The following is a 22,141-nucleotide window of genomic DNA, read 5'->3' as shown; positions in this document are numbered from 1 at the left end:
CAAGAGTGGAACTTCTGCAAGTGTTCTGTACACAAATTAACTGCCTCCCATTTACTGCAAAGCACAGGAGCCCATCAGCTGATAGCCAGCAGTACTGAATGCTCTGAAAAAGTCAAGAGCATTTTTTGAAAATAATGTTTGTTTTTCTATTTTTCCTTAATGATTCCAAGTAGACAAGTAGACTTAAAGAATTTAAGTCAGAACTGTTTCTCCTGTTATTTGAACTATGTAAATTGTACGTGCTTAGTAGTTAAGTAGAATTTTGGGTATCCTTGTAGAACTATTTGTTTTAAGACTTATGTCTGAAGAAAGTCCCCTATAAATATTTTTCCCTGGAAACTGTTGATATGGCAGGTACTATATATATATATATATATATATATGTATGTATTCTATTTATGCATTGACACAGAGGGTCAAAATAGACCAGTATATAAATATGTAATGTGCCTTTTATATAACATGGCTTAAAGGGATGAAATTTTGAATTTCTCAGGGGACAGTCTTTGAAAGTTTCCTCTAGGGCTAATCGTCTCTGAATAACTGCTGCTGAAGTTGCAGGGGATTAGGTTAGAACTTGAAAAAACAAATACATTTTTAACTTCTGCATTCTATTGTTCCAAAGAGATCAAGAGGCTTTGCTGAATCTTCTGTGGATAAGCTGGTATGAAGTCCCTTCATCTCCAAATCATCCCTAAGGTTCAGACTGGGAAAAATCTGTAGAGGAAAGAGGCACAGAGGAAATGGGCTTGCATTCCATGGCCTTCACAGAGAAAACAAATATCCATTTCCCCTCCTGTTCTGCATTCCCATCAGTAACGGTGCTTGATGTTCTATTTACAGTTTTGTGAGGTTTATATAACCTTGGAAGGAATGAATGCTTGAACTAATGCCAGGATCATCTTTATCAAGGCATCACTTTTGCTAAATGGTCTTTTATTATGCCAAAGGATGTGGTCCCCAGTTCAGCCAATTTGTGATTGCTAATCTGTCATTTTGGATTTATTGCTTAGTCTGGTTGTGCTTTTGCTCATTTGCAAGTGAAGACCTGTTTTTTTGGAGCTGGAAAATGAAAATAGGCATAAAGATATTCTTGTTCCTTACTGTAAATATGATGCAGAACAGATTATTTTGATGTTGTGGTGTAAGTGGGCACAAACTTAAAGTTTGTAGTTTTGTGCCATGTTTTTCCTACTCTGAAGATATCTTGTTAATAAAAACCTTTGAAGGTTTTGACAGGTAGTACTTCCAGAAAAATGTTAGGGCTGTGATTACATGAAAACAGCAAGGAGTAAACTTCTCTGGGTTTCTCTAGTGAGCTACCCTGAGACTTTGGGCAAATCTTTCCACGCTTCTGTTTTCAGTGGAGTTGGTCAGCAGTGGGCTGTATATAGCAGAATGAACACAATGTTGAACTTGTTTTCTCTCTTTTCTTCCACTTTCTGAATGTGTGTAACCCTTTGGCAGATGAGATAAAGAGCCCTGGGTCAGTGTGGGAGTCAGGAGGGGGAGCAGCAGTGGGGCTGCCAGGCTGGGGACCAGCAGTGGCCCTGTGGGGAGTGAGGATGGGACTGATGTGTGCAGGTACCTGCCTGCTGCTGCTGGGGTTGAGGGAAGCATTGTCTTGAGAAACAAGGGCCAGACTTCAGTGGGAGGAGATAGCATGACTTCTGATGAAGACCTGCAGACCTGAGGGAAATAAAAACAGGTATAAAGTTTAATTTTTTTAATAGGGTGTTACTGCCCAGTGCAGGGGGCAGAATGCTTCAGCCTTGCCCTGTGTACATGTCCTATGGAAGACATTTATCTTAATGGTAGCCCCATTTCCAAATCATCAGGAATATTTGTTCCTGTCTTCAGTTAACAAAATTACTTGTGTTCTTGGTATTGGAAGTATTTTTAATCAAAAGAGCCCTTACAGGAACATTCACTAGAAAATCCACTGTCTGCAGTTTTCCATCTTCCCTATTCTTGCAGCATCTTCACTTATGCCTTTCTTATGTAAAGGCATGGGCAGAAATAATCAGAATTGGTAGAGAGAAAACATATCAGTGGAAAGTAAATACTGTTACTTTCTTAATATTTCTCCTGTGATACCTGCATGTTGGTTGAGAAGCTGTTCATGTTGTTTAAACAGGAATAGTGTCTGTTGGTATTGAGATGAAATTCTGTAGGTACAGCAGAGCTGTGTCTGTGGTTTCTGTTAAGGATGTGGAGGCCGTTTACCAGATGTATGGTTCACTTTTAACTCTGTAACCTTAGCTCTCATTTTAAATGCTTGTTTCCTTTCTGCTTTGCTGCAGTAGTTACATGATTGTTTGAACTGAATTGTAGACCTGACATAAGTAAACTAAGGGGCATTTATACCAAGGTTCTGTTTATTCTTTTGCCTTTTGTTATCTGAGAATGAACAGGAATTATTTGTCTTAACAGATTTCCAAACACTGTTTCCTAGCTTCCTTCCACTCATGATGTGCACTGGCTCTATGCTGTCATGTTGTAGCATCCGTTCTTTAGGGGATGAACACAAATATATCAATGCTGCTCTTGCAAGTGGGAGGCTGGGCAAGATCCAAGTCACTTTCTGCCCTTGATGCTTGTAGTCCCCAACAGCAAAGGGAGTGCAGATGTTGACATGACATCGATTTCAGTCCTTGGTGTGATTCTTTTACATGCTCCTTTATTAAGAGCAGAGGTTTTTCTGTTTATTCAGTAGGTCCAGTAAGGTGAACATGAGCTGGTTTTGTTTGTAATGTAATGTGGAGGAGCAGCTCTTGTGTCCTGTCCTCTACTCAAAGAGGAATTGTTGGAGAGACTGGCATGGTTACTCCTTGAGCACAATAGAGCTTGATTCCCTTTTTTTAATTTGACAACAATGTGCCTTGTTTTTTTCACAGGCCTTGTGCCTGAAAGGTTTTCTACTGGATTATTCTAAAATAGCTTCAGAAATTTGCCATTCCTTGACTAATGGAAAAGACTGAGACTTCACCAGTAGGTCTCAAAAACACCACATGAGGAGGTTTCCTGGGGCTTTTGTGCTACCTTATATTTGTGTCATATGCAGCATCTGCTTTATTTTGTGCTATGGGCATATTTTTATCAGTTAAAGTTAAGAAAATGCAATTCTCAGTGCTGTATTTAAGTCTTAATATATAATGTTGGCTATTAGCAGAATTCTGCATTTGAGCAATCACCATAATATGTGTGCAGCAGTATCTCCCCCTGTGATTACTGAATGGTTTCTATTTTGGGAATGTTTCATGGCTCAGCTTGGAGTGCTCTTGGGAAAGCTCAAGTAGGAGAGCTTACAAAAAGCTACTTTTATTCTGATGGTAAATCTGCAAAGAGGCAGTTCAAAAGACCAGGTGTCTTACATATTTACGAGTTGATCTTCGAAGCTTTTCTTTTTCTTGTATCATGAAATCAATGCAGCACTCATTTTGGGAATTTTCTACTTTTTTTTCCTCCTTCTTGCAGTGTTATGCCATCTTCTTGATCAGAAGCTTTTTGTTTTAAGTACTTGGCAGAAAGATGTAGATGGGTTTATAATAATCCCCACAGACTTAGCTGAATTTCATGCTGTTCTGTGCGAATCTCCTTTTGTCAGAGGGCATCTCTGCAGCAGTCACAGGAACCTGAATTAGCCTCTCCTGAGCCCTGTGCTGCTGCAGCAAGAGGATAAGTACATAAGCCAGTGAGTTTTAGGCAAGCTCTGCTACTGCTGGCTGTGTTGCAATCTTTTTTACTCTTTAGTTGATCTTCTGTTCCTTACTCTTTCCTAAATCTGTATCTGAGAGCAGGCAAGAAAAAGTGATATGGGCACTTGGAGCTAGTTTTTCTTGTTCTGTGATGTTTCTTTCAGTTTGTTAGATTTTTTTTAAACAACAGCTCAACACCACATGCATATAATCAAGCATTTGTCTCAGATTTTTTTGTATTGAACCTGGTGGAGTAACAAGCATCACAACAGTTAATGTGGTTGACTTGATGAAAATAGAATAAAATTGTTTAGACAGAGTGCTTTTTCAGTTAGTTTCCCCCCTGAAAATAAATGAAAGTGTTTCTCTACATAAATAAAGAGAAATTGCTGTACAAGCCTCAGATTTTTACATGATATCTAGTTTGAGATGGACTCATAGGTTACACAATGTGTATGGAAATAGCAGCCCATTTCCTTCTCACTTTGTAAAATGGGGCTCTTGTAGTTCTGCATGTGGGGCTTCCCCACCTGCATTTGGAAGGAAGTACCCAGTCATTTGTAAAGCAAATTAGAGGCTTTTGCATATATACTTTGAAAATCCACATTAGTGTTCTTTCTTCTGTCTGAGGAACATTTGTTCTGATTAATATTTTCTTTTTTTTGGAAAAAACAACCAGCGACAAAGCATTATATATAAGTGGCCTTTTATGAAATGGAAACTAATTTTTAAGTGTTATAAGAAAATTCCTTAAGAAAACATTTTTTTCCAGGAAAAGTAATTATTTAGATGTAAAAAATATTGGTGCTTAATATGTTTAGTCTGGCGTTCCAAATTTTATAAACATCTTTCTATTTCTCTTTTGAAATAGCTTTTAAATCTTGTTTTCTTGTTTCGCTGTTACTGCTGCTAAAAATTTACAGAGTTCTCTGATAGTCACAGGATGAGTGTTTGTACATCTTATGCTTTGAGCACCTGTATCAGAACAAAGCTGCTACACTCAGGTGTAGCTCTGTGCACACCTAAAGGACATGCTTTCCTTGTTATGGGTTAAATGTTGATTCACAGGTCTGCAAGCATAGCTGGCTTCAAAAGATTTGGATTCTATTGCTTAATTTTCTTTATAAGTATTCTTACAAATCTTTTGTGAAGGTTAGATGTACTGAACTGAAGAATAAGAGACGGAGAAAACGAAGTAATCAGTTTTGTGAGTTATTGAACATTTTCAGTTTGTGAAGAGGAAAATAGGATCTGTGTTCTACCATGGAAAAAGAAGTTTTAAGGTTTCTTGGATTTTTTGGGCTTCCCATGAAATTGTTGTGAACACTTGGGTGTCTTTCTCTTCCAGCTGCGCCGCATGCAGGAGATGATTGCCCAGATGCAAGCCCAGATGAGGATGAAGCCTGGTGATGACTAAGGTGCTTAGCATCTGCATGCATCAGGTAGTGCTTTTCTGACTTGTTTTTACCTCTTACATAAGATTTTTGGCAATGATTATTGTTAATTTTGAGCTTTGGCCTTGCATTTATTGTACTTAATAGGAAAAAGTGATGTCATGAATAGACTAGAAAAGATATATACCAGTGTTATCTTCCAGATGCTTTTAAGACCTGTAAATCCTTCTCTTCAGTGCCTTACTTTTGGATCATCAGGCTTTGCTTCTGTTAGCACAAGCTGGTCAGAAAGTTAATTTGATATGTAAACAAAAGATAGAGTGTTTTGGGGTATGTAGGCTGCTGAGTTTTTAACAGTTTTCTCAAAAAGCCAGACTGAATTTTTGTCAGGTGTACTGAATACAGATTACCTTGATTGCATGTGTGATGTATTAGGGGAGATCAGAGTGAGTGAAGAAAAAAATTCCTGTAGCACATACTCATTTTCTTCTGGTAGAATTTTTCTTTTAAATGCAAGAAAAAAAAATGGAAGGATATGAGAAGTCTTGTTGCTTAATACTTCAGTTTAATACTCTAGTTGTGATTGCTGGTCTTGTGGAATGTAAAGCTTGAATAAAATGGATTATATTATCCCTTATGACCTTGTGTCAGCTGCCAACATTCCAAGCCTAAAATAAGGAGATTTTTTGTTGCCTTCATGTGAACCTTCAGTCTTCCTGTTTACATTAAAAAAAACAAGAAAAAAATCATTAAGAAATAAACTTATTCACTGGATTCTCACTTAAGCAGAAGTTGATAGTTTTACTGGTATGGGCACTGTTATCTCTGAGTGAAGTACTTAAGGGGAAATCAGTATTTCAGTCTCAGGTTTCTTACAGTCACAGAGTCAACTGTTGCAGATGGAGGAGTCTTCACATCATGTCTTCCAACTTCCACACTAAGATATGTTTTCCCAGAGTTGGAAATCTAAACACTGAGGATAATTTTGTGGCTGACCACATGGTGTATGTGAAAGCAGTGTCTGACAGAAAGCTCTCATTGTCCAGCCAGGAGCTGGTCATTTTGCAGCCTGTTCAATATTGTTAAATACTATAGTCTGAATTGAAGGTTCCAAGTTTTCACTGTGACTTTGTTGTCATGTGGCCAAATTCTTACCACTTGTAGAAATGGTTATTTAGTGTAGGAAAGCTTTTTTTAGTGTAAATTATTGTTATTGCTTTTTGCTAAGTTCTTCGTAAGAGTTAGAAATCATGTTTAATCAAATGGCACCTTCAGACTGATACTCAGTAAGAAAAACACACCATAAATCCACCCTTGTCCACAGTTGTTGTTGGCAGGGCAGAGGATAGCAAGGGGTACAGATACATTCAGAGTTCTTTGCTCAGTTCCTAGATGCTGCCTTTGCTGTGAAATCAATATCTGAGGGCTGATGTGATGTAGTATTCCCACTAATGGTTAGCCAGAAATGGCCCCAGATCCCCTGTGTTTCACAGCTTCTGGCAATACTGGATATGGTCTTTATAAAAAGGAACTGGAGCATGGTTTGTCCCAGGCTGAATTTGCAGCCATGGCTACTTAAGTAAACAGAGTTCTGAGCATACTCATGTCTGTCTAAGGGAAATGTTCTTCTGCAGATACCTCACTCTGCTAATCTGGACTGCAGCTTGGACCACTCTGTATGTTAAGCAGGAGATTTAGCAGTGTTCCCATGATCTTGTTGTGATTTGAACTAAATCTTGAGGTGAAGTTAATTGGGCTGAAATACTTGAGTACGGATGATTTTGAGAAGGATTTGAATGAGATCCTCATACATGGAGGTCCTGCTGTTACTTTGGAATTTGCTAAGCTGCTGTGGAAATTGTGACAGGTTTGACAGATTGCTTTCAGGAAAGACTTTGGAACTTCTGGTTTTGTTACCCTTGAGAGAGAGAGTGAAAGATAGATTGATTTCTTTTAGAGTAATATGTTGGCCAGTATGCAGTCAGAACTGCAGATGCAGTCCTGCTAAACCTGGATGTTGCTGTATGATCCTGGAAGCATGTGGAAGGGAATTCTCATCCAGAGCTTAGACTTCAGGAAGTTTCTCTCATGCATGTTAACTGACTTGGCAACTTAGGAGGTGTGATGAATTCAACCTCCACCATTCCTATCAGATTTATTTGCTGTATTTTATTGAAATCACTATTTCTAGAGAAGCCAGGAAGCTTGTAATTAACACAGTGGTTAACAGAGCCAAGCTGCCAACAAATTTAAATGTAGTTGGTATTAATCTTTTTGTTCTATCGCAGTTTATCGTGAACATCTCTCAGGTTCTAGTTTTACAAGAATTTTAAAGGATCACCTGTGCTACTGAAAGCACAGTCTCTCTTCCCATTGCTCTTTTGCACCCTTACTTTGTGCTGAGAAAAATATGTGACATTATAAACAGAGTTTATGTGAAAACTCATCTTTTCACTCTTTTTATTTTGGATACATACCTAATTTTTGTGTTTTCTTCAAAAGTCCCTTAAAATATTTTCCACTACATAAAGCACAATTTTCAGGTATTTTGGGAAAAGTGGGGTGTATGAAGACCTTCATAGGTAAGAGCTGGAGAATAAACAGTAGGGTAATGAAATGTGTTAATATCAAATATGTGAAATACCCACTTCTGATTTCAGATGTATTTTGGAGTGGGGAGGAGTTTGCTGAATGCTTTGGGGTTTTCTAGGAGGAGCACTGCATAATGATTAAAAAGTGCTAAACTCAAATTCTTGCCAAAAAGGCTGACAGGTCTGTGTTACCCAAAAGTGCTACACAGATGGGATGACTGGAAGATCTGGTTTGCCTGATCCCTTTTGAATAGGGCCATCTTTAAAGGTTTTATGGAAAGAGCAAAGGGAGAATTCACTTCAAACAGTTTCCTTTACTTTCAAGGCTGGAGTAAGAGAATAAGGGGAGTGAAAAAGGCAAAGATTAGATGCAGGGAATACATTCAAAGTTTCCAAAGAGGGCAGACAGATTTCTTGCTGTGGAGAAGTAGAATCCTGAAAGGGAATGAAGATGAATGCTGGTGGAGACTGGGTTAGAGGTAGGAAAGGAAGATGATTTTGGCACACTGGTCATTCCTGTTTCCAATTGCAGTTTCTGACAAAAGCCTGTGAGAACAGATTGTGGTGATTAAGATCTTTTGAGTGCAGCCCTGACAAAGGTGTGTTGACCTACACTTTTGTCTCTTTTCTCTAAACATTTAATAGCTTTTGTGTGCAACTAGTGCAGGTGGAGCAGGTAATGAGAGCACAGCTAGACACTAGAATATTCTTAGAATAAGCAGTAACAATTTTTTTACCCTGACTTTTGATATACTCTCCTTGCTAATATTTCTTGGATTTGTTTTTTCCTGTAAAACACAAGATACTGTTGTGAAGTGTAGGAGCTTATTGGTTCTTATATTTGACAGTTCACATGAAGGATTGAAGAGAAAGATGGAAGGATGGAATAAGATAGCAAAAGCTAAAACACATTTAGTTTTATTTGGGTGTTCAAATATGAAATGCTTTTGAAATAAACTTGCAGTAACTCCAATAGAATATTTACTAGTTTCTGAACTTGTCCCTCTCAGATAACCAATTATTATGAAAAGCTGGAATTATTGTGCCAAGTGAAATGGTTATTGGTACATGTTTCTTCCCTTTCCTTCTCTGCTTCTCAAAGTGTATCTCTTTGCAATCTGTTTTCCTCTTGTTATTCTTACAAATCTGATTTGTGTCTTCACTCAGTTTCAAGATCATACTGGGACAAATCAGTAACAGAAGTCAGGCTGTGGAATGCTAATACAGCCATCTGGAAATGTAGTTATAGTTAGGAAAATATGTTCAGACAAAAAAGAAACCCAAGCATCTTGCACTTAAAATATCTGTAGGATGCTGAAAATTCTTTTAGTATAGCTTGTGATTTCCACAAGTATTTTAAAGCCTCCTGAGCACATTAACACTGTTCTGGTTCTTGATAAGAACAGAACTAAAGACACCAAACTGCTCCTTCTTTCTACCAATGAATTGACATCATTTAACAGAACAACACAAAGCACTGTCATAGCAACCAGCCTTCTAAAACGATGCTGCTGAATGCTGAATTGATCTGATGAGAAATGTCATTTGAGGCAGTAGAGATGATGTTGTAGTTTTTTGGCAGCTGAAATTGAGAGCCTAGAGATTGCGAAGCTTGGGCAAATTTGTAGTATTTGTAACAACTGCCTGGCACTGCCAGTGGATGTTTCTCTGGCTAGAAACTAGACCAGGAGAGTGCTGTTTGTGTCCAGCTCTCCTCAGCTCTTCTGACTGTGGAGTTGTTCAGCAAGCTGGCACAAGTTTTTTCACCTTTAGAGAACAGACTTCTGTTGGAAATTGTAAGGTAACGTGGGGAGCCTGAAAATGTGTCAGGGCCACTTTTCCCTAAAGAAACAGAGGAACATTTCTGATAGTTTTGAAGCTTGGATCCTGATACGTAGATGTGACTCTGTGGTCATCACCCCATTGACATATTTAACTGATGAGCACTGGTAATCAGTTTAAGGGCCAATTTTGTAATTTACTGTGAACTCAGCTGATGATGTTTGCTGTGGGGAAGTCTGAGGTCTTGCTACAGAGTAGCAAAGGAAAGGGAACAAACTTGAAGCAGTGGGTGGTGAATGAGGGTGAATGAAACACCAGAAGACCAAAATGTTTGGGGTGTGGTGACAAAATGAGTCAAAACCTACAGTGTCATCCAGCACTCCTGCCTTTTGGAAAGATGCCATTTCTCAAAGTTCTTGCTGATGATGGGACGCTCAAAGGGCGGTAGTTATCATAAAATGGGTGATATTTGAAGAAAAACAATTGAGGTGAGTGAGAAAATGTAGCAGCTTGTCAAGCAAATTTCTCTCATTTGGAGTTCAGAAGTGAACACAGAGGTGCCAAGTCTCCCTGTGTTGTAGTGGTGTTCTTGCAAGAGCTGAGGGGGAGACAAACCCATTTCCTTTACAAGGCATTCAAAATCTTCACAAATACAAGATTCTGAGCTATGTGACCACTGGATCAGGGTGCAGGTGTGTGTAGTACTTGCTAGTTATGCTACCTACTGAGAGAGTTTTGTTTTAATGGCACACTGCAGAAATATCCCCTTTGTTCAATGGTGGTATGAACTCACGTTACAGATGGAGGCATTTGTTAACTCTGTGTTGGTGAAATGAGCATGGGGGACTGTAAGGTTGGTCTAGTAAAGCTGGGGTCAAACTTGTCAAGAATGGTATCAACCTAATTGTATCATAAAATATTGCCTTACAAGGAGATGAGGAAGAAAGAACAGTGAAATGAATCCATGTTAAAAGTACACAAACGTACTTTGTTCAAGTGTGTTCTATGAGCTTATAAAATGTAGGTATTGTGTAGCTAATGCTGCTAACATCAATGCACAGCTGTGCTTAGAACCCAAGCCTTCATGTTTATTGGAAATTCCAGTCTTTTTGTGAGTCTGAAACATGAGTTACAGTTTCTTCTTGAGGTAGGTATCTTCTGTAACAGATTAGAGTTGGGCAGGTAGTGGTAGAAACCAAGTTTCTCTTTCAAACTCAAAGTAGCAGGGTAGCACAACAGGTTGAGTTTGAATTTGAGTGTTGAATTTGTTTAGGAATTTATGGACTCTGGCTTTAAAGCCTTGCTGCTAGCTTGCTTGCTTTAGTTGTTATTAGAAGTGATGAGCTCCTTAAAATGAGAAGGAATTGTGTATTGAGCAGAACTCCAGAGTGAGAAGGGCAAAGAGCAAAGCACATTGCTCTTTATCCCCACTGTAGTCGGGATGAGTGTTACAGTGTGTTTTACAAGTTGGCACAATAGTGTTTTCTAGGATATTTCTATTTTCTCCATCCAGATGAACATTTAGATTAACTTTTTCTGTCAGGAATGAGTATATTTTTGGGACTGGAGGATTTGAGGCATTTCCCCCAGTTCCAAATGTGACACAACTCCTTAACCAGGATCCAACCTTCAGAGAAAGCTGGGATTCTGCTTTCTTTGTAGCAGCCTTTTTGATTGGCAAGTGACTGTAGAAATATCCAAAACTGATAGTTATTTTTGAAATTACAGACCAGTATCCTTTTTTTTTCTTTTTTTTTTTTTTTTTTTTTTTTTTTTTCCAGCCACAGGAATACTGCTGTATGAATGCTTGAAAAAAAATAAAATCTTCTTTCCTGCTTTACCTTAGCAGTGTTGGTGCATGATGTTGAGCTTGCTGCCTGCTGCTGTTAAATATTAAACCAATGTTTTTTTTTTTTTTTTTTTTTTTTTTTTTTTTTTTTTTTTTTTAGACACAGGAACACTGCTGTATGAATGCTTGAAAAAAAATAAAATCTTCTTTCCTGCTTTACCTTAGCAGTGTTGGTGCATGATGTTGAGCTTGCTGCCTGCTGCTGCCCTGTTTAGCTGAGTGGTATAAAATCTTCTTTCCTGCTTTACCTTAGCAGTGTTGGTGCATGATGTTGAGCTTGCTGCCTGCTGAGTGGATTGTTTCCCTCAGCAGCAATAATGCTTCTCAGAGCAGGCCAAGGTCCATGTGTTGTGCGCAGGACTGTTGAGAGGAGCTGTAACGCTCTTCTTGTGTTCCTGCAGGCTGAGGGGGGGTGTGGGTGCCTAAGAAAGTATGTAGCTAAAAATAAGTTCTCATTTAGAAGCTCTTATTGGACATTGGTGATAAATATTTGGGACCAAACTGCTCAGCTGATCTAGCTGTGATGCAGGTGCCTGTGCTGCAGGAACTGAACCTCCCCATTCCCTGGATTACGGTGCTTTGCTCGGAGGGGCTCCGACAGCCTCCAGTGCTCTGACAGTGCCAAGTTTGTCCTTTCTAATGCTCTGTTTTCCACTTTTGTTCCAGCAGCATACGGTTCTCTAAGTGGATGGGTGCTCTCTTTTCTTTGCCCGAGTGGTAACGTTCAAATGCAAAAGCTGGATGCCACAGACCAAGACCTGCGTTAAAACAAACACAAAGTCTGAAGATCGTGTTGTAAAACTGCTTGTTTTATATAATCATTGTTATTCAACTTATAGTGTATCTTTTCTAATTCCTTAACACTCTCTTCATACTTACCACTGTGGTTTTATTATCCTTCCTGTACCTTTTTATTCAGAAACTGCCAAGAGTACACTGTTTGGAGTAGTCATTGTGGTGGGTTTAATGAAATGATCATTTATCTGCTAGGTTGTTCTGAACAGTTTTGTGGTTAATACTAAGACTTTGTGGCCTGTTTACGGTAAATGTACGTGTGTTTGCACAGTATTATAACTTTCACCTGCCATTTTAGGTTATTATGTATCGTATCAGTTTTTCAGAACTTCCTCTGTGCTTTTGTTGCTTTTGAAGTTTCATCTCTGGTGATTTGCATTTGTATGAGAAAATGTACGAAACGCTGATGATTCACCAGTGATTGGAAAAAGCTGACTTTTCTAAATCTCTGTGCCTTAACACACCATAAACACTCCACACACCAACAACTTGTGTGGATGCCTCTGGAGCTTTGGCTTCAGGTTTCAAGAATTGATGGCAAAAATTTGTCACAGGCATTTCTATCTGTCAGCTGAGCGATGGCATGTCCTGATTTTTTATATATACCATAGCACTACTTTGAAGTTTTGTAATAAATTGTATGAATGTGGAAAACATTGATTTTCTTTTTGGGGTGTTTTTTCTTGTTTTATTTTGCCTTTTCAAGCTAATGTATGAAATGCTGTAATGGCATTGTGCACAGTGCATATTCAAAGGAGCTGTGATGTTTACCCTGGGGTATGAAGGTGTTTTCTAAAATTTGTAAACCTGCAAACTGCATTGATTTCATTTCAAAACAACTTTAAAAGTGTTTTACCTATAAGTTAGGTAGCAAAGCTTCACATCTATTTTTTTCCAAAGTTCATTAAGCACCTACTGATGTCTTTGGGTGGGTGAATATCTTGGAAAATCTGATCACACACCTTACTTTATAAGTTCATGAATGTTGTTATTTCCTTTATGTCATTGCTGAGTTATAGCTCACTTCTGCATGCTTTTGTAGTCTTGTGTGTTTTATATGTGCACAAGTGTAAATTACTTTCCAAATATGGGATTGAGACACTTTGTCTTCTGCACTAAATTGGGGTGTCTTTCATGTAATGATTACCCCTAATTTTGCTGTCTAGCAATGAGTGTTTAATCAGGATAGGATTCATAAATGATTGGCATTACTGAGATGCATATTTGGCTTGCTTGGAGTTGAACTGCATAAAATGGATGTTACATTGTTACTTCAGTGGCTGCTATAATGAAGTTGAAAGAAGAACTGGAGTGACAGATTTGCATTTACACAAATGTTCTACCATTTTTATGAAGATTTGAATTTAACCCTGTCTGTCTAGAGGGCCAAGGTGAGAGATTTAATGGCAAACTTTTTCTCCTAATTTGTTTGCTGTTATTTGCGCATTTCTTGTTGTTTTTCTTCCAGGATTTTGCATCATGTTTTGCAACCCTCTTAATTATGTGCTGTCCGTTTGTTCTTGTGAAAGTCAGGACAGCCACACCCCTCCTGAGAAACCCAGACTTCAGCTGGAGACCTTAGTTACAAGCTAGATTAGCTCTCTGAGCAAAGGTGGCATGAAAGCTTTGCCTTTCAAAGCCAGCTAGGACAATGGGGAAGCAGACTATCAAAAGCATCTAGTCTTTAATTTTATTAAAAACAGAGGAGTTTTTCCTCTGTCTTTAAAGCAAGTCACGTAAAGTCACTGTCACAGGTCTTGTGTAGGAAGCCTCAGTGAAAAGGTTTTTACTTGGTGATACTGAGTACTGATTGATTGTGCTTTCTTTGGGTTTGTGGATTCCAGATGGAGAATTTTGGCTCAAAGTTTGAGATCTATTTTAATAATTGTCCAAGAAGGGCTTGTAGAGCTGCTGATTCCATATGTGAGTACTTTCCTTTCAAGGTAGTTTTATTTTTTTATGCTTTCTACCACTTCTTTGATGTTGACTGATGTTAGTTTTCAGTTACATTTGAACTTGGTTTTGTTAAAATATTTAACAGCTTACTGGGGGAATATCTAGTTGTTAAGCCAAGTCTTTGTACTGTGGAGCTCTCTGGACAGGGAACACTGGCTAAAGCCTGCTTTCTGACTTTGCATTTCAACTCCATTAGGTGTTGGCAGTACCAGGGCCTTGCAAGACAAGTCCCTTTCTCTGAATTTCATCCTGGTCTTCTCTAGACAGACGTTCTCCAGCACTGGGACAAAGTGCCCACATGTAACTTTTTTAATGACTGTTCAGCAAGATCAAAGAGTATTTGACTGCAGTCCTTTCAGTCTTCATTAGTTTTAAAACACTGTGGCAGACTATAAAACAACTCATGAAAGGCTGATTGGCTCGTTGGTGTCTTTAATTGTGGTGCAGAGTCTCTGATGGTCTGAGCTTTCTAGCATTTAAAAACAAGGAAATTTGCTGACAATTACCTGATTCATTTTTTTCTGATGCTTTGAATCAATGGCTAAAAGTGAGTTCAGGGTGAGCTAATGTGGTTTTAAAATGTATGTGCCTCAGATTGCCAGGCCTTAGAAGTGTCTCCTTGTATGGTTATGAGGGATGTTTTGAATGAGAAGGTGGAAGAAATACCAAGATAAATGCTGTGATGACTACAATGAACAGTTGGTATTGTGGCATCAGTGTCACATTTGTTCCCAGGCAGGGTAGTGCCCTTCAGTTATGCCATCACCCTTCCAGGTTGATCCTGTCCTGTATTCTGAAGAGTTTCAGGTCTGATAATTTGCCTGTCCTTGAAATGGGGAAGACATGACCCCTCCCTGCAGCCATGGAAGTCAGGGGAAGGATCTGGGTATCTTTAGTCTTCCCATCCCATTCTCCTTTCTTCTCTGTTGTTTTCTGTTAGTTGTTCTCATGTCATGTGCAACTGCTGCTTTTTGTTTAAATTCTCTCTTGCCTCGTCTTAAAGAGTTATGCTGACAGCTTTTACCTAAAATAACTTCTCATATAACCTCTAAAATTTTTTAATGGAAACAGAGCACACATTCCTACTTCACACAGCATGGTTGCAGTATGATTCAGGACTTCCCACTGTATTTTGAGATGCTAAATCTGGAAACACGTTTCCTATTTATTCCATTTGTGTTTGGGTTTTGTAATTTTTTTTAATACTGTATTCCTCCTTCTCGGTGCTGTGTTTCTGTTCCAGAGCAGGGAGTGCTGCCTTTTATAGCGTTTAAACCTTCAGGGAGGTGTAGCCTGCCCGTGTCCGGGTGGCTGCGGGGGTTATTCCTGCACATCGGCCCGGGGCTGTGCTCGGCAGCCGCTGGCTCGGGGCGGGGCTGGAGGGAGGTACCGCTCCGGTGCTCCGGCCGGCGGGTCCCGCTGCCCTGCCCGGCTCGGCAGCCCCCGGCCGCCCCGGCCCCTCGGCGGCGGCGCGGGGCGGCCCCGCCGCTCGCGCTCCCTCAGTCCCCCACCCACCCTCGCACGCACGGGCACGGCTGTCGCTGCAGGGAGGCACCATGAGCACGGGCATGCGGTACAAGAGCAAGCTGGTCAACCCAGGTGAGGCGGCGGGGACGCGCGGCCGCTCCGCCCCGCGGCCCGGCGCGTCCCCCTCGCCTCACTCTCTCTCCTTTTCTCTCCCCGCTGCCGGTCCCCCCCGCGGGCATCCCGCCCTGGCCGCGCCGCCCCGCAGAGGAGAAGCAGGTAGGTGGGCTCCCGCCGGGCGCGGCTCTCCGCGGGGATGCGGCAGCTACCTGGGCACAGCGGCGGCTTGGCCGCATTCATCCGGGAAATAGGCGCTTTGCCTGCCGCATCCCTCCGGGTTTTGGCTTGGGTTTCTTTTTTGTCGCTGCCTTTGGGTGTGTCGAGCGGGTTCGGATGGAGAAAGGCAGCGCGGGGCCGGCAGAGGCGTTTGGGTATTGGGAGCACGTCTCGCATCCCTGTGCCCTCCGCAGCACAGATGCGCAGACACAGCCCCGGTCCTGCCGCCCCTTGGTGCTGCAGCCGATCGGCACCTCGCAGGCGGCCAGGATTTGGGTGTTAGGAAACATCTGTTTTGCTTTGCAAAGCTAATAGCTATTTGGAGACATGCGTTTGAGTCCTGGAGAGAGAGGAGGGGTGATGCAATCAGATGACATCGACAGGTTTTTTTGTTGTCTATTTGGTATTTGGAGGGATTTGGGATGTTTGAAAAGAAGAGGAATCTTCCTCTGCAGAGCTTGAATGCTTAGGTAAGGGGTTATCAGGGTCCTGTGTGTTCCTCAGTACCCATCATAATGATATAGAGAAGTCTGCTGTAAATGAAAGAGCCTTTCTGTCTCACAAGGGTGGGGATGGAGATGATGGTTAACACGGCAGAGCAGTGCATGGGAAGAATCTCACCCATTCCCAGCCTGGTTTACAGTTGCCTTTGAGTCCAGTCTTTCTCTGAGCCTCCAATTCTGTATGAAGCAAACACCTTGCCTGCTAAGACCCTAGTACTGCACAGCCTTTTTGGGCCACAAAGAAGCAAACCAGCTTTGTAGCAGTTGGGTGTTCACCTGGCCATGGCAAGAGATGGTGTTTCCCTATATAATGCAGACTTGGCACTGTGCATTTTTTTGTGCTGCTGATCACAGTGATGAGAAGAACAAAGTAAACCTAGGGGTAATAGGATGATGGGATCACCAGATGGCTTTTTCCCAAGGTACATGAAATTTTGCTAGTATTTTGTAGTTATTTGTGAATGTTGCAGTTAATTCTTGTTTTGTTTCTGGATGAATGCAATTCAGAATGTGTTCTGACACTGTGGAACATCTAGTGTAAGCTGTGAAGTGGGGAGAAGCTTTGTGACATCCCCCTCCAAACCACGCTGTTCTACAGTTCATGTTTTTAAATTAAGAGGGAAGCGGGTTATGTATAAGGCTCCTTTCTGTGCATTCCCTAGGGGAAGAAGGTAGAGATCAGAGGAGTCTGTTGTAGATATTATCATAACTCCTGAAGGCTCTTGTCACACTGCATAGGCAAAAGTGGGCTGGAGTCTGTACCCCAGGAGCCCGAGTGTGCAGGCCAGTGCAGCTCCTGCTGGGCAGAGGAGATCTCTCCTCCAGTGTGGAGGAGGTGTGTGTGCATCCGTGTGCCTTACGCTGAGTGCAGAGTGGGTCTTGCATGACAGAGCACAGTTCATTATGGATTTGGGCCAGGCCTGATACTTGTGGATGGAAAGGGGAAACCAAGCTGTGAACACAAAGCAATCTGTTGAAATTAAACTGAATACACAAAAGCATACATTATTTTTATTTAGCATTTTTTAAGAGAAGGATTTTTCTGCCTTTGCCATTTTTTTCAATCTTTTTGCATCTGACAGCAGATAATGAAATGATTTACTAAAGCTATAGTTCTTGTCTGAATTGATTTTAAAAAATTATTATAAAAGCTGGTTTTTAATGAATATTTAGGAAATGAAGTGAGCTTCTTAGAGGGCAGTACAATAGATTGCATGTAAGTAGGGTTGCCTTTGGTAAAGTCTTAATAATATTCATGACTTACTGAGTCCATAGAGTGGAACAACGTGGTGTCAAAAAATATGTGTTCATCCTCCCTTACAGCATGGTCTAGGCTAATGCACTGTGTGGGTTCAGGGTACTCTGATTTGCAGATTGGGCTCCTAATTACTAACATTCATCAGGAAAAAATAACAGTAGATTCACTACCTCTCTGATTTCTAAGGAATTACCTCCTAATTATTGAAGTCAGTGGAGGTTTCATCCTGGTCTCTGTGTGCAGAGCATCCAGCATTCCCAGGGGAAGGGTTGTGGTTTAAGAGCATGGGCTGGTGTGGAGCTCTATGGCAGGTTGCCTGGTGACACCAAGCTCCTCAGTTTTATTATACCTCAGTTCAGCACCTCTTGGAGGGGGATGGTTTCTTTCCTAGCAATTTATTTACCACTGGAACAGTAAGAGAGATTCTCATGGTGAAGCTGAGTAGGAAATGAAGCAATAACTAATGTCACATGTGCAGAGGAGTAGGCCCCATGTAAGGAAACCCAGCAATTTGTCAAGAATTTGACAGGGCAAGTACAGCAGATGGATGCTCTGCCAAAGCCAGAGGTGTTGCTGTGGGAGGAGTAAAGGTGAAACCTTCCAAGTACCTGGTTAAACTGGAGTCTCCTGGCACACTCCTCCAGAACATGCCTCCTAACTCGTGTTCTTGGCGTGTGTGTGTGTTTGGGGTGTTACCTTGCTGTGTCTCTGAAGCTGGCTCCTGCCCATTCAGGTTCATGTCTCTCATGTTCTTTGAAGTCATTGTTTCTTTTTAAATCAGGAGGATGGGAACCTCTCCTTCCCAAGTTGATCTCTCCCCACCCCATCAACTTGCAAAGCTGTTTGGGTGTGGGAGCAGAGACTATCTGGTGAATCCAGTTCTTTCAGTGGGTTTGAAATTACAGGGCTGTGCCTTTTGCATTTAGTTTAGTCTTTTTTTTCTACTTGAACTTATTTTCAAGTGGTCTGCTTGTCAGTAAAAATATATATGGGGGTCTGTGTATAGAGAAGATGCTGTGCAAAAAGTAGTTTGATTGGAGTGGTTTCAGTGCAAGTCATTTAAAACTGAATTCATTGTCTTTGTGTTTCAGTTTTTGAGAATCTGGGTTTTATATGTTAAAATCTTACATTCAGATTCCTTTGGTTTTTTCTTATTAAAAATGGAGCAGAGATTTCTATCATTCCTGTAACAGCAGATATTGCAACAGCAGAGAGGTCTTCTATCTAAAATAGCAACTGTGCCAACACAGAGCATAATTTTTAAGGTCAACTTTCAACCCCAGCCTTGCCTACCAGAGAACACTGGCTGGTGGAAATCCCCCAGTTCCCTGCTCATGTGTTCTGAACTGCCTTCTCCTTTTCTCTACTGTACTTATGGAGAAATAAGCCCAGATGGGCTACAGGTAAGTTTATCTCCTGAAAGACTTCACTCTGCATAGAGCTGAGACACCCGGGGTAGTTGTAGATACTGCCCATCACACTGAGGACAACTCAGTGCAGACAGAGAAGGGAAAAGTGCTGATTCCTTGTGCTTGCCTTGAGCTGGTTGAATACGACCTAATGTGACCCTCAGTTTCTATGCAGATACCTATGTGGGGAAAATTGATTAGCTGAGTTTTGTGAAACCTGAGATGAGAAGTATCATGAGAGTGGTAGGTTCTCTTGTACAGCAACTGTACAACAAAGACCATAAGCACAGCTTAGTCTTTACAGAATCTCCCCAAAGTCTCTGCTGGAGTAGCTTGGAGGACTTGCTCCTGCACTGTACCTTTGTGGCATTGCCATCTTTCACCTAAATGTTTTTCTGACAATAACAGTTCTTGTAGTCTTGTGGCTAGAGGAACTTTCTTGCTTGTGCAGAAAAGTTTGGAATCTGGAAGGAGAACAGACTACCACGGACTCTTTAATTTTCTCAGAATTAAACCAATTATTTTATAATTGTGATTCTTTGAGTCATTGTGAGCAGCAGTATGGATCTGTGTTTCTGTTCTGTGTCAACTCAGGGTGGTTGTGGTGGGGTGGCTTTTTTTTTTTCCCCTCGGAGAAAGCAAAATTATGTTTGCAGCTGTCTAATGTGATATTTCACCACAGCTGGATAGTCTCTCACTGTGTCATAGCTTGCCCTGGGTGAGGCTGTTTCTCTTTGACTCCCCACATTAATGTCTCTTCCAACCTCTGTGTTTTCCAACCCTGGTCATGCATCCTGGCTACCAAGATGCGCCTGCCAGAAAGGGAGTAGCAAATTAGTCACAGAATCTGGAGGTAAATACTGGAAACACTCTTAAAGCAGCACATCCCTGCGTGTTTTTCTGATGTCCCAGTGTATCTTGGCCAGATGCAACATAGGAGTGGAAGCTTTTACTTCTCTATGAAAAACCTTGTGTGTTTCATTCATTTTTTTTGGCCCATTTCAAAAGACAACGTTGGTCCCTTGCCCTCCGAGCTGGGCAGAGGCTCAGTGCTCAGAACAGTGTTGGGAGTGGCTGGGACTGCAGCAGGTCAGGAGGTTCAGCCCTGCCTGTCTTTCTGCTGTGCATCTGTCTAAACAGCCTGGCTGCAGGAGGCCCTGTGTCACAGATGGGCTGTTCTGGGCTGGGAAGGGAAGTTCATCCTGGGCACTTGGACTTTTTTTTTTCTCCATTCTTTGTCTGCTTGGCTACTTAGAAAAGGGCTGTAAAAAGAGGTGAGTGCCTGGACTTTGTGGTGAAACAGAAGTGCTGGAGAGTTGGGCACAGATTCTGTTTCCTGCTGCTGTCTCTCTTCAATTATTTATGCTCCAAATGGATGAAACAGTTGTGAGTGCAGGGCAGGGGAGATGTTCAGCCCTCTCAGTGCAAGTACCAATCTGCAGTTTATGGAAAGGAGAAGTAAGTGCTTCCTGCACAGGATTTCTGTCACTTCAGTTTCCCTGCTCAGCTACTTGTGTGCAAGTCCAAAATTCTGCTGCACGTGAGAGTTGTACAGGGCTGTTCCAGTGTTCCAGGCATATTAACCAAATGTGTAAGTTCAACAGATGTTAGGGCTGGATCCTTGCTGATACTGTGGGAGTAGGAAAAACCTTCATTTAACCCCAAGAGATGCTGGTGGCACTTGTTCAGCTGCTGGGTTCCAGACTGCTGGGGCTTTGCAAAAGCTTGCAATTGCAGAGGGGAACACGTTGCTGCCATTTGAACAAAGGAGAAACACAGTCCCTGGGTTTTAGTCTCCAAAGTCTCTTACAACCACTTATGCTCTCAAAAAATGTTACTGGCTTCATACTGATGCTGTTCTTCATCTGATGGTTCTAGCAGTAAATGTAAGGGGCTTCTGTTATGACTGTTCCCTGGAAAAGCTGAGGAATGGCAAGTCAAGAGAGAGAACTGGTGGAGTTCAGTGTCTTCTAGAACCCATATTGCCCAGTTTCAGTCTGAGGTGCTGTTCATTAAATACCCAGTGAAATGGACATCTTGGAAATGCAGGGGAGATTCCATCTCAGCCAGCTGGTTGGTCACTGTGCCAGGCCAGGCTGGGTATCTCAAGAGCTTTGCCAAATTAGTTTTAAATGTTCAGCTCAAGGGGTTTCTCCAGCTGTTTTGGGACACCCCACAGTGGTGGCTCCTATAACCATGCTGCAGTTACTGCTCATATGTGCTGGAACCAAGCCTGGGGAGCTCAGCTCAGTCCTTTGTACTTCTGGTACTTCTTGCTGAGATACCTCTTGGCTAAGCTGAGAGGATTGCTCTCCCATTCCCATTTCTCTTCCAGTTCAAGTGGCCTCTGTGTTGCCTTTTTTCTTGGATAACAGAGCATGAACTGGAGGGCGCATTCTTTGCTTACCTGTAGAGTTTTCTTTCCTGACCAACATTAAGTGTTTGTCCCCTTCTTGCCCAAGGCAGAGGTTTCCCTGTGACTGTGAAACCAGACAGTGTAATGCTCTACTCATAAGAGAAACGTGAGGCACCTCTAATACTTGTGTGACTTTAGATGTTTGTGAAGTGTATGCAAGTTGTTTCATAGCATACTGGAATAATTCCCATAAGGGCTGGATTTTGTGTGTGTGTGTGTGCATGTCTACAGTGTGGTTAGCCTTGAAGCATAGGCAAAAATGTTTGTCTGCTGTTACACATTCCTTTCTCCCAGAGATTTGTCCCTGGAGCTGTGAAGAGGTTTGCAGTCATCTTGTTCCCACAAAAGTGTTCAGGAGCTGGCTTTGTGTGTGGTGGTGGGATCAGATGCCAGAACATATGCTCCTCATCAGTATGTATGTGTGCTGCTGTTCATCCATGACTTGGCTTTCCAGAAACACTGTTCAACATGAACAGGGGAAGGCAGCACTGCACACTGAGAGGGAAGATTTGGATGTACAGTGCTGACCACAGGGGCTGGGCTGCAGGAAGCAGAAGAGATCTGCTGCTTAAGTAAGAGCTGTCTTTGTGTTAGGACTGAGTGGGGTGATATTCTGCATTCCTTCACTTTTGCATTTCCAGTGCATTAACTGATATCTGCTATGACCTGCTAACATTCAGCTCTAGGCTG

General features: G+C 41.5%; 1 protein-coding gene across 2 annotated transcripts in view; it reads left to right on the top strand.

The window, feature by feature from the left end:
• LOC121339009 (septin-2) overlaps positions 1–12,763 on the top strand; it is a 35,084-nt gene extending 22,321 nt beyond the window's left edge. The window contains exons 12-13 of one of the 2 annotated variants that reach the window (XM_041410433.1): positions 5,047–5,140; positions 11,984–12,763. In XM_041410433.1, the coding sequence (XP_041266367.1) occupies positions 5,047–5,115 (69 nt within the window). In that variant the 3' untranslated portion in view covers positions 5,116–5,140; positions 11,984–12,763. Of the gene's footprint in view, positions 1–5,046; positions 5,141–11,980 lie in introns of both variants that reach the window. The other variant, XM_041410434.1, reaches the window with a different exon arrangement.
• The last annotated feature ends 9,378 nt before the right edge of the window (positions 12,764–22,141 follow it).

This window comes from Onychostruthus taczanowskii, unplaced genomic scaffold, assembly GCF_017590055.1.
Source record: "Onychostruthus taczanowskii isolate IOZ18803 unplaced genomic scaffold, ASM1759005v1 scaffold32, whole genome shotgun sequence".
NCBI lineage: Eukaryota > Metazoa > Chordata > Aves > Passeriformes > Passeridae > Onychostruthus > Onychostruthus taczanowskii.
The sequence above is the reverse complement of the archived record's forward strand: the minus strand, read 5'-3'. Positions and strand labels throughout refer to the sequence as shown.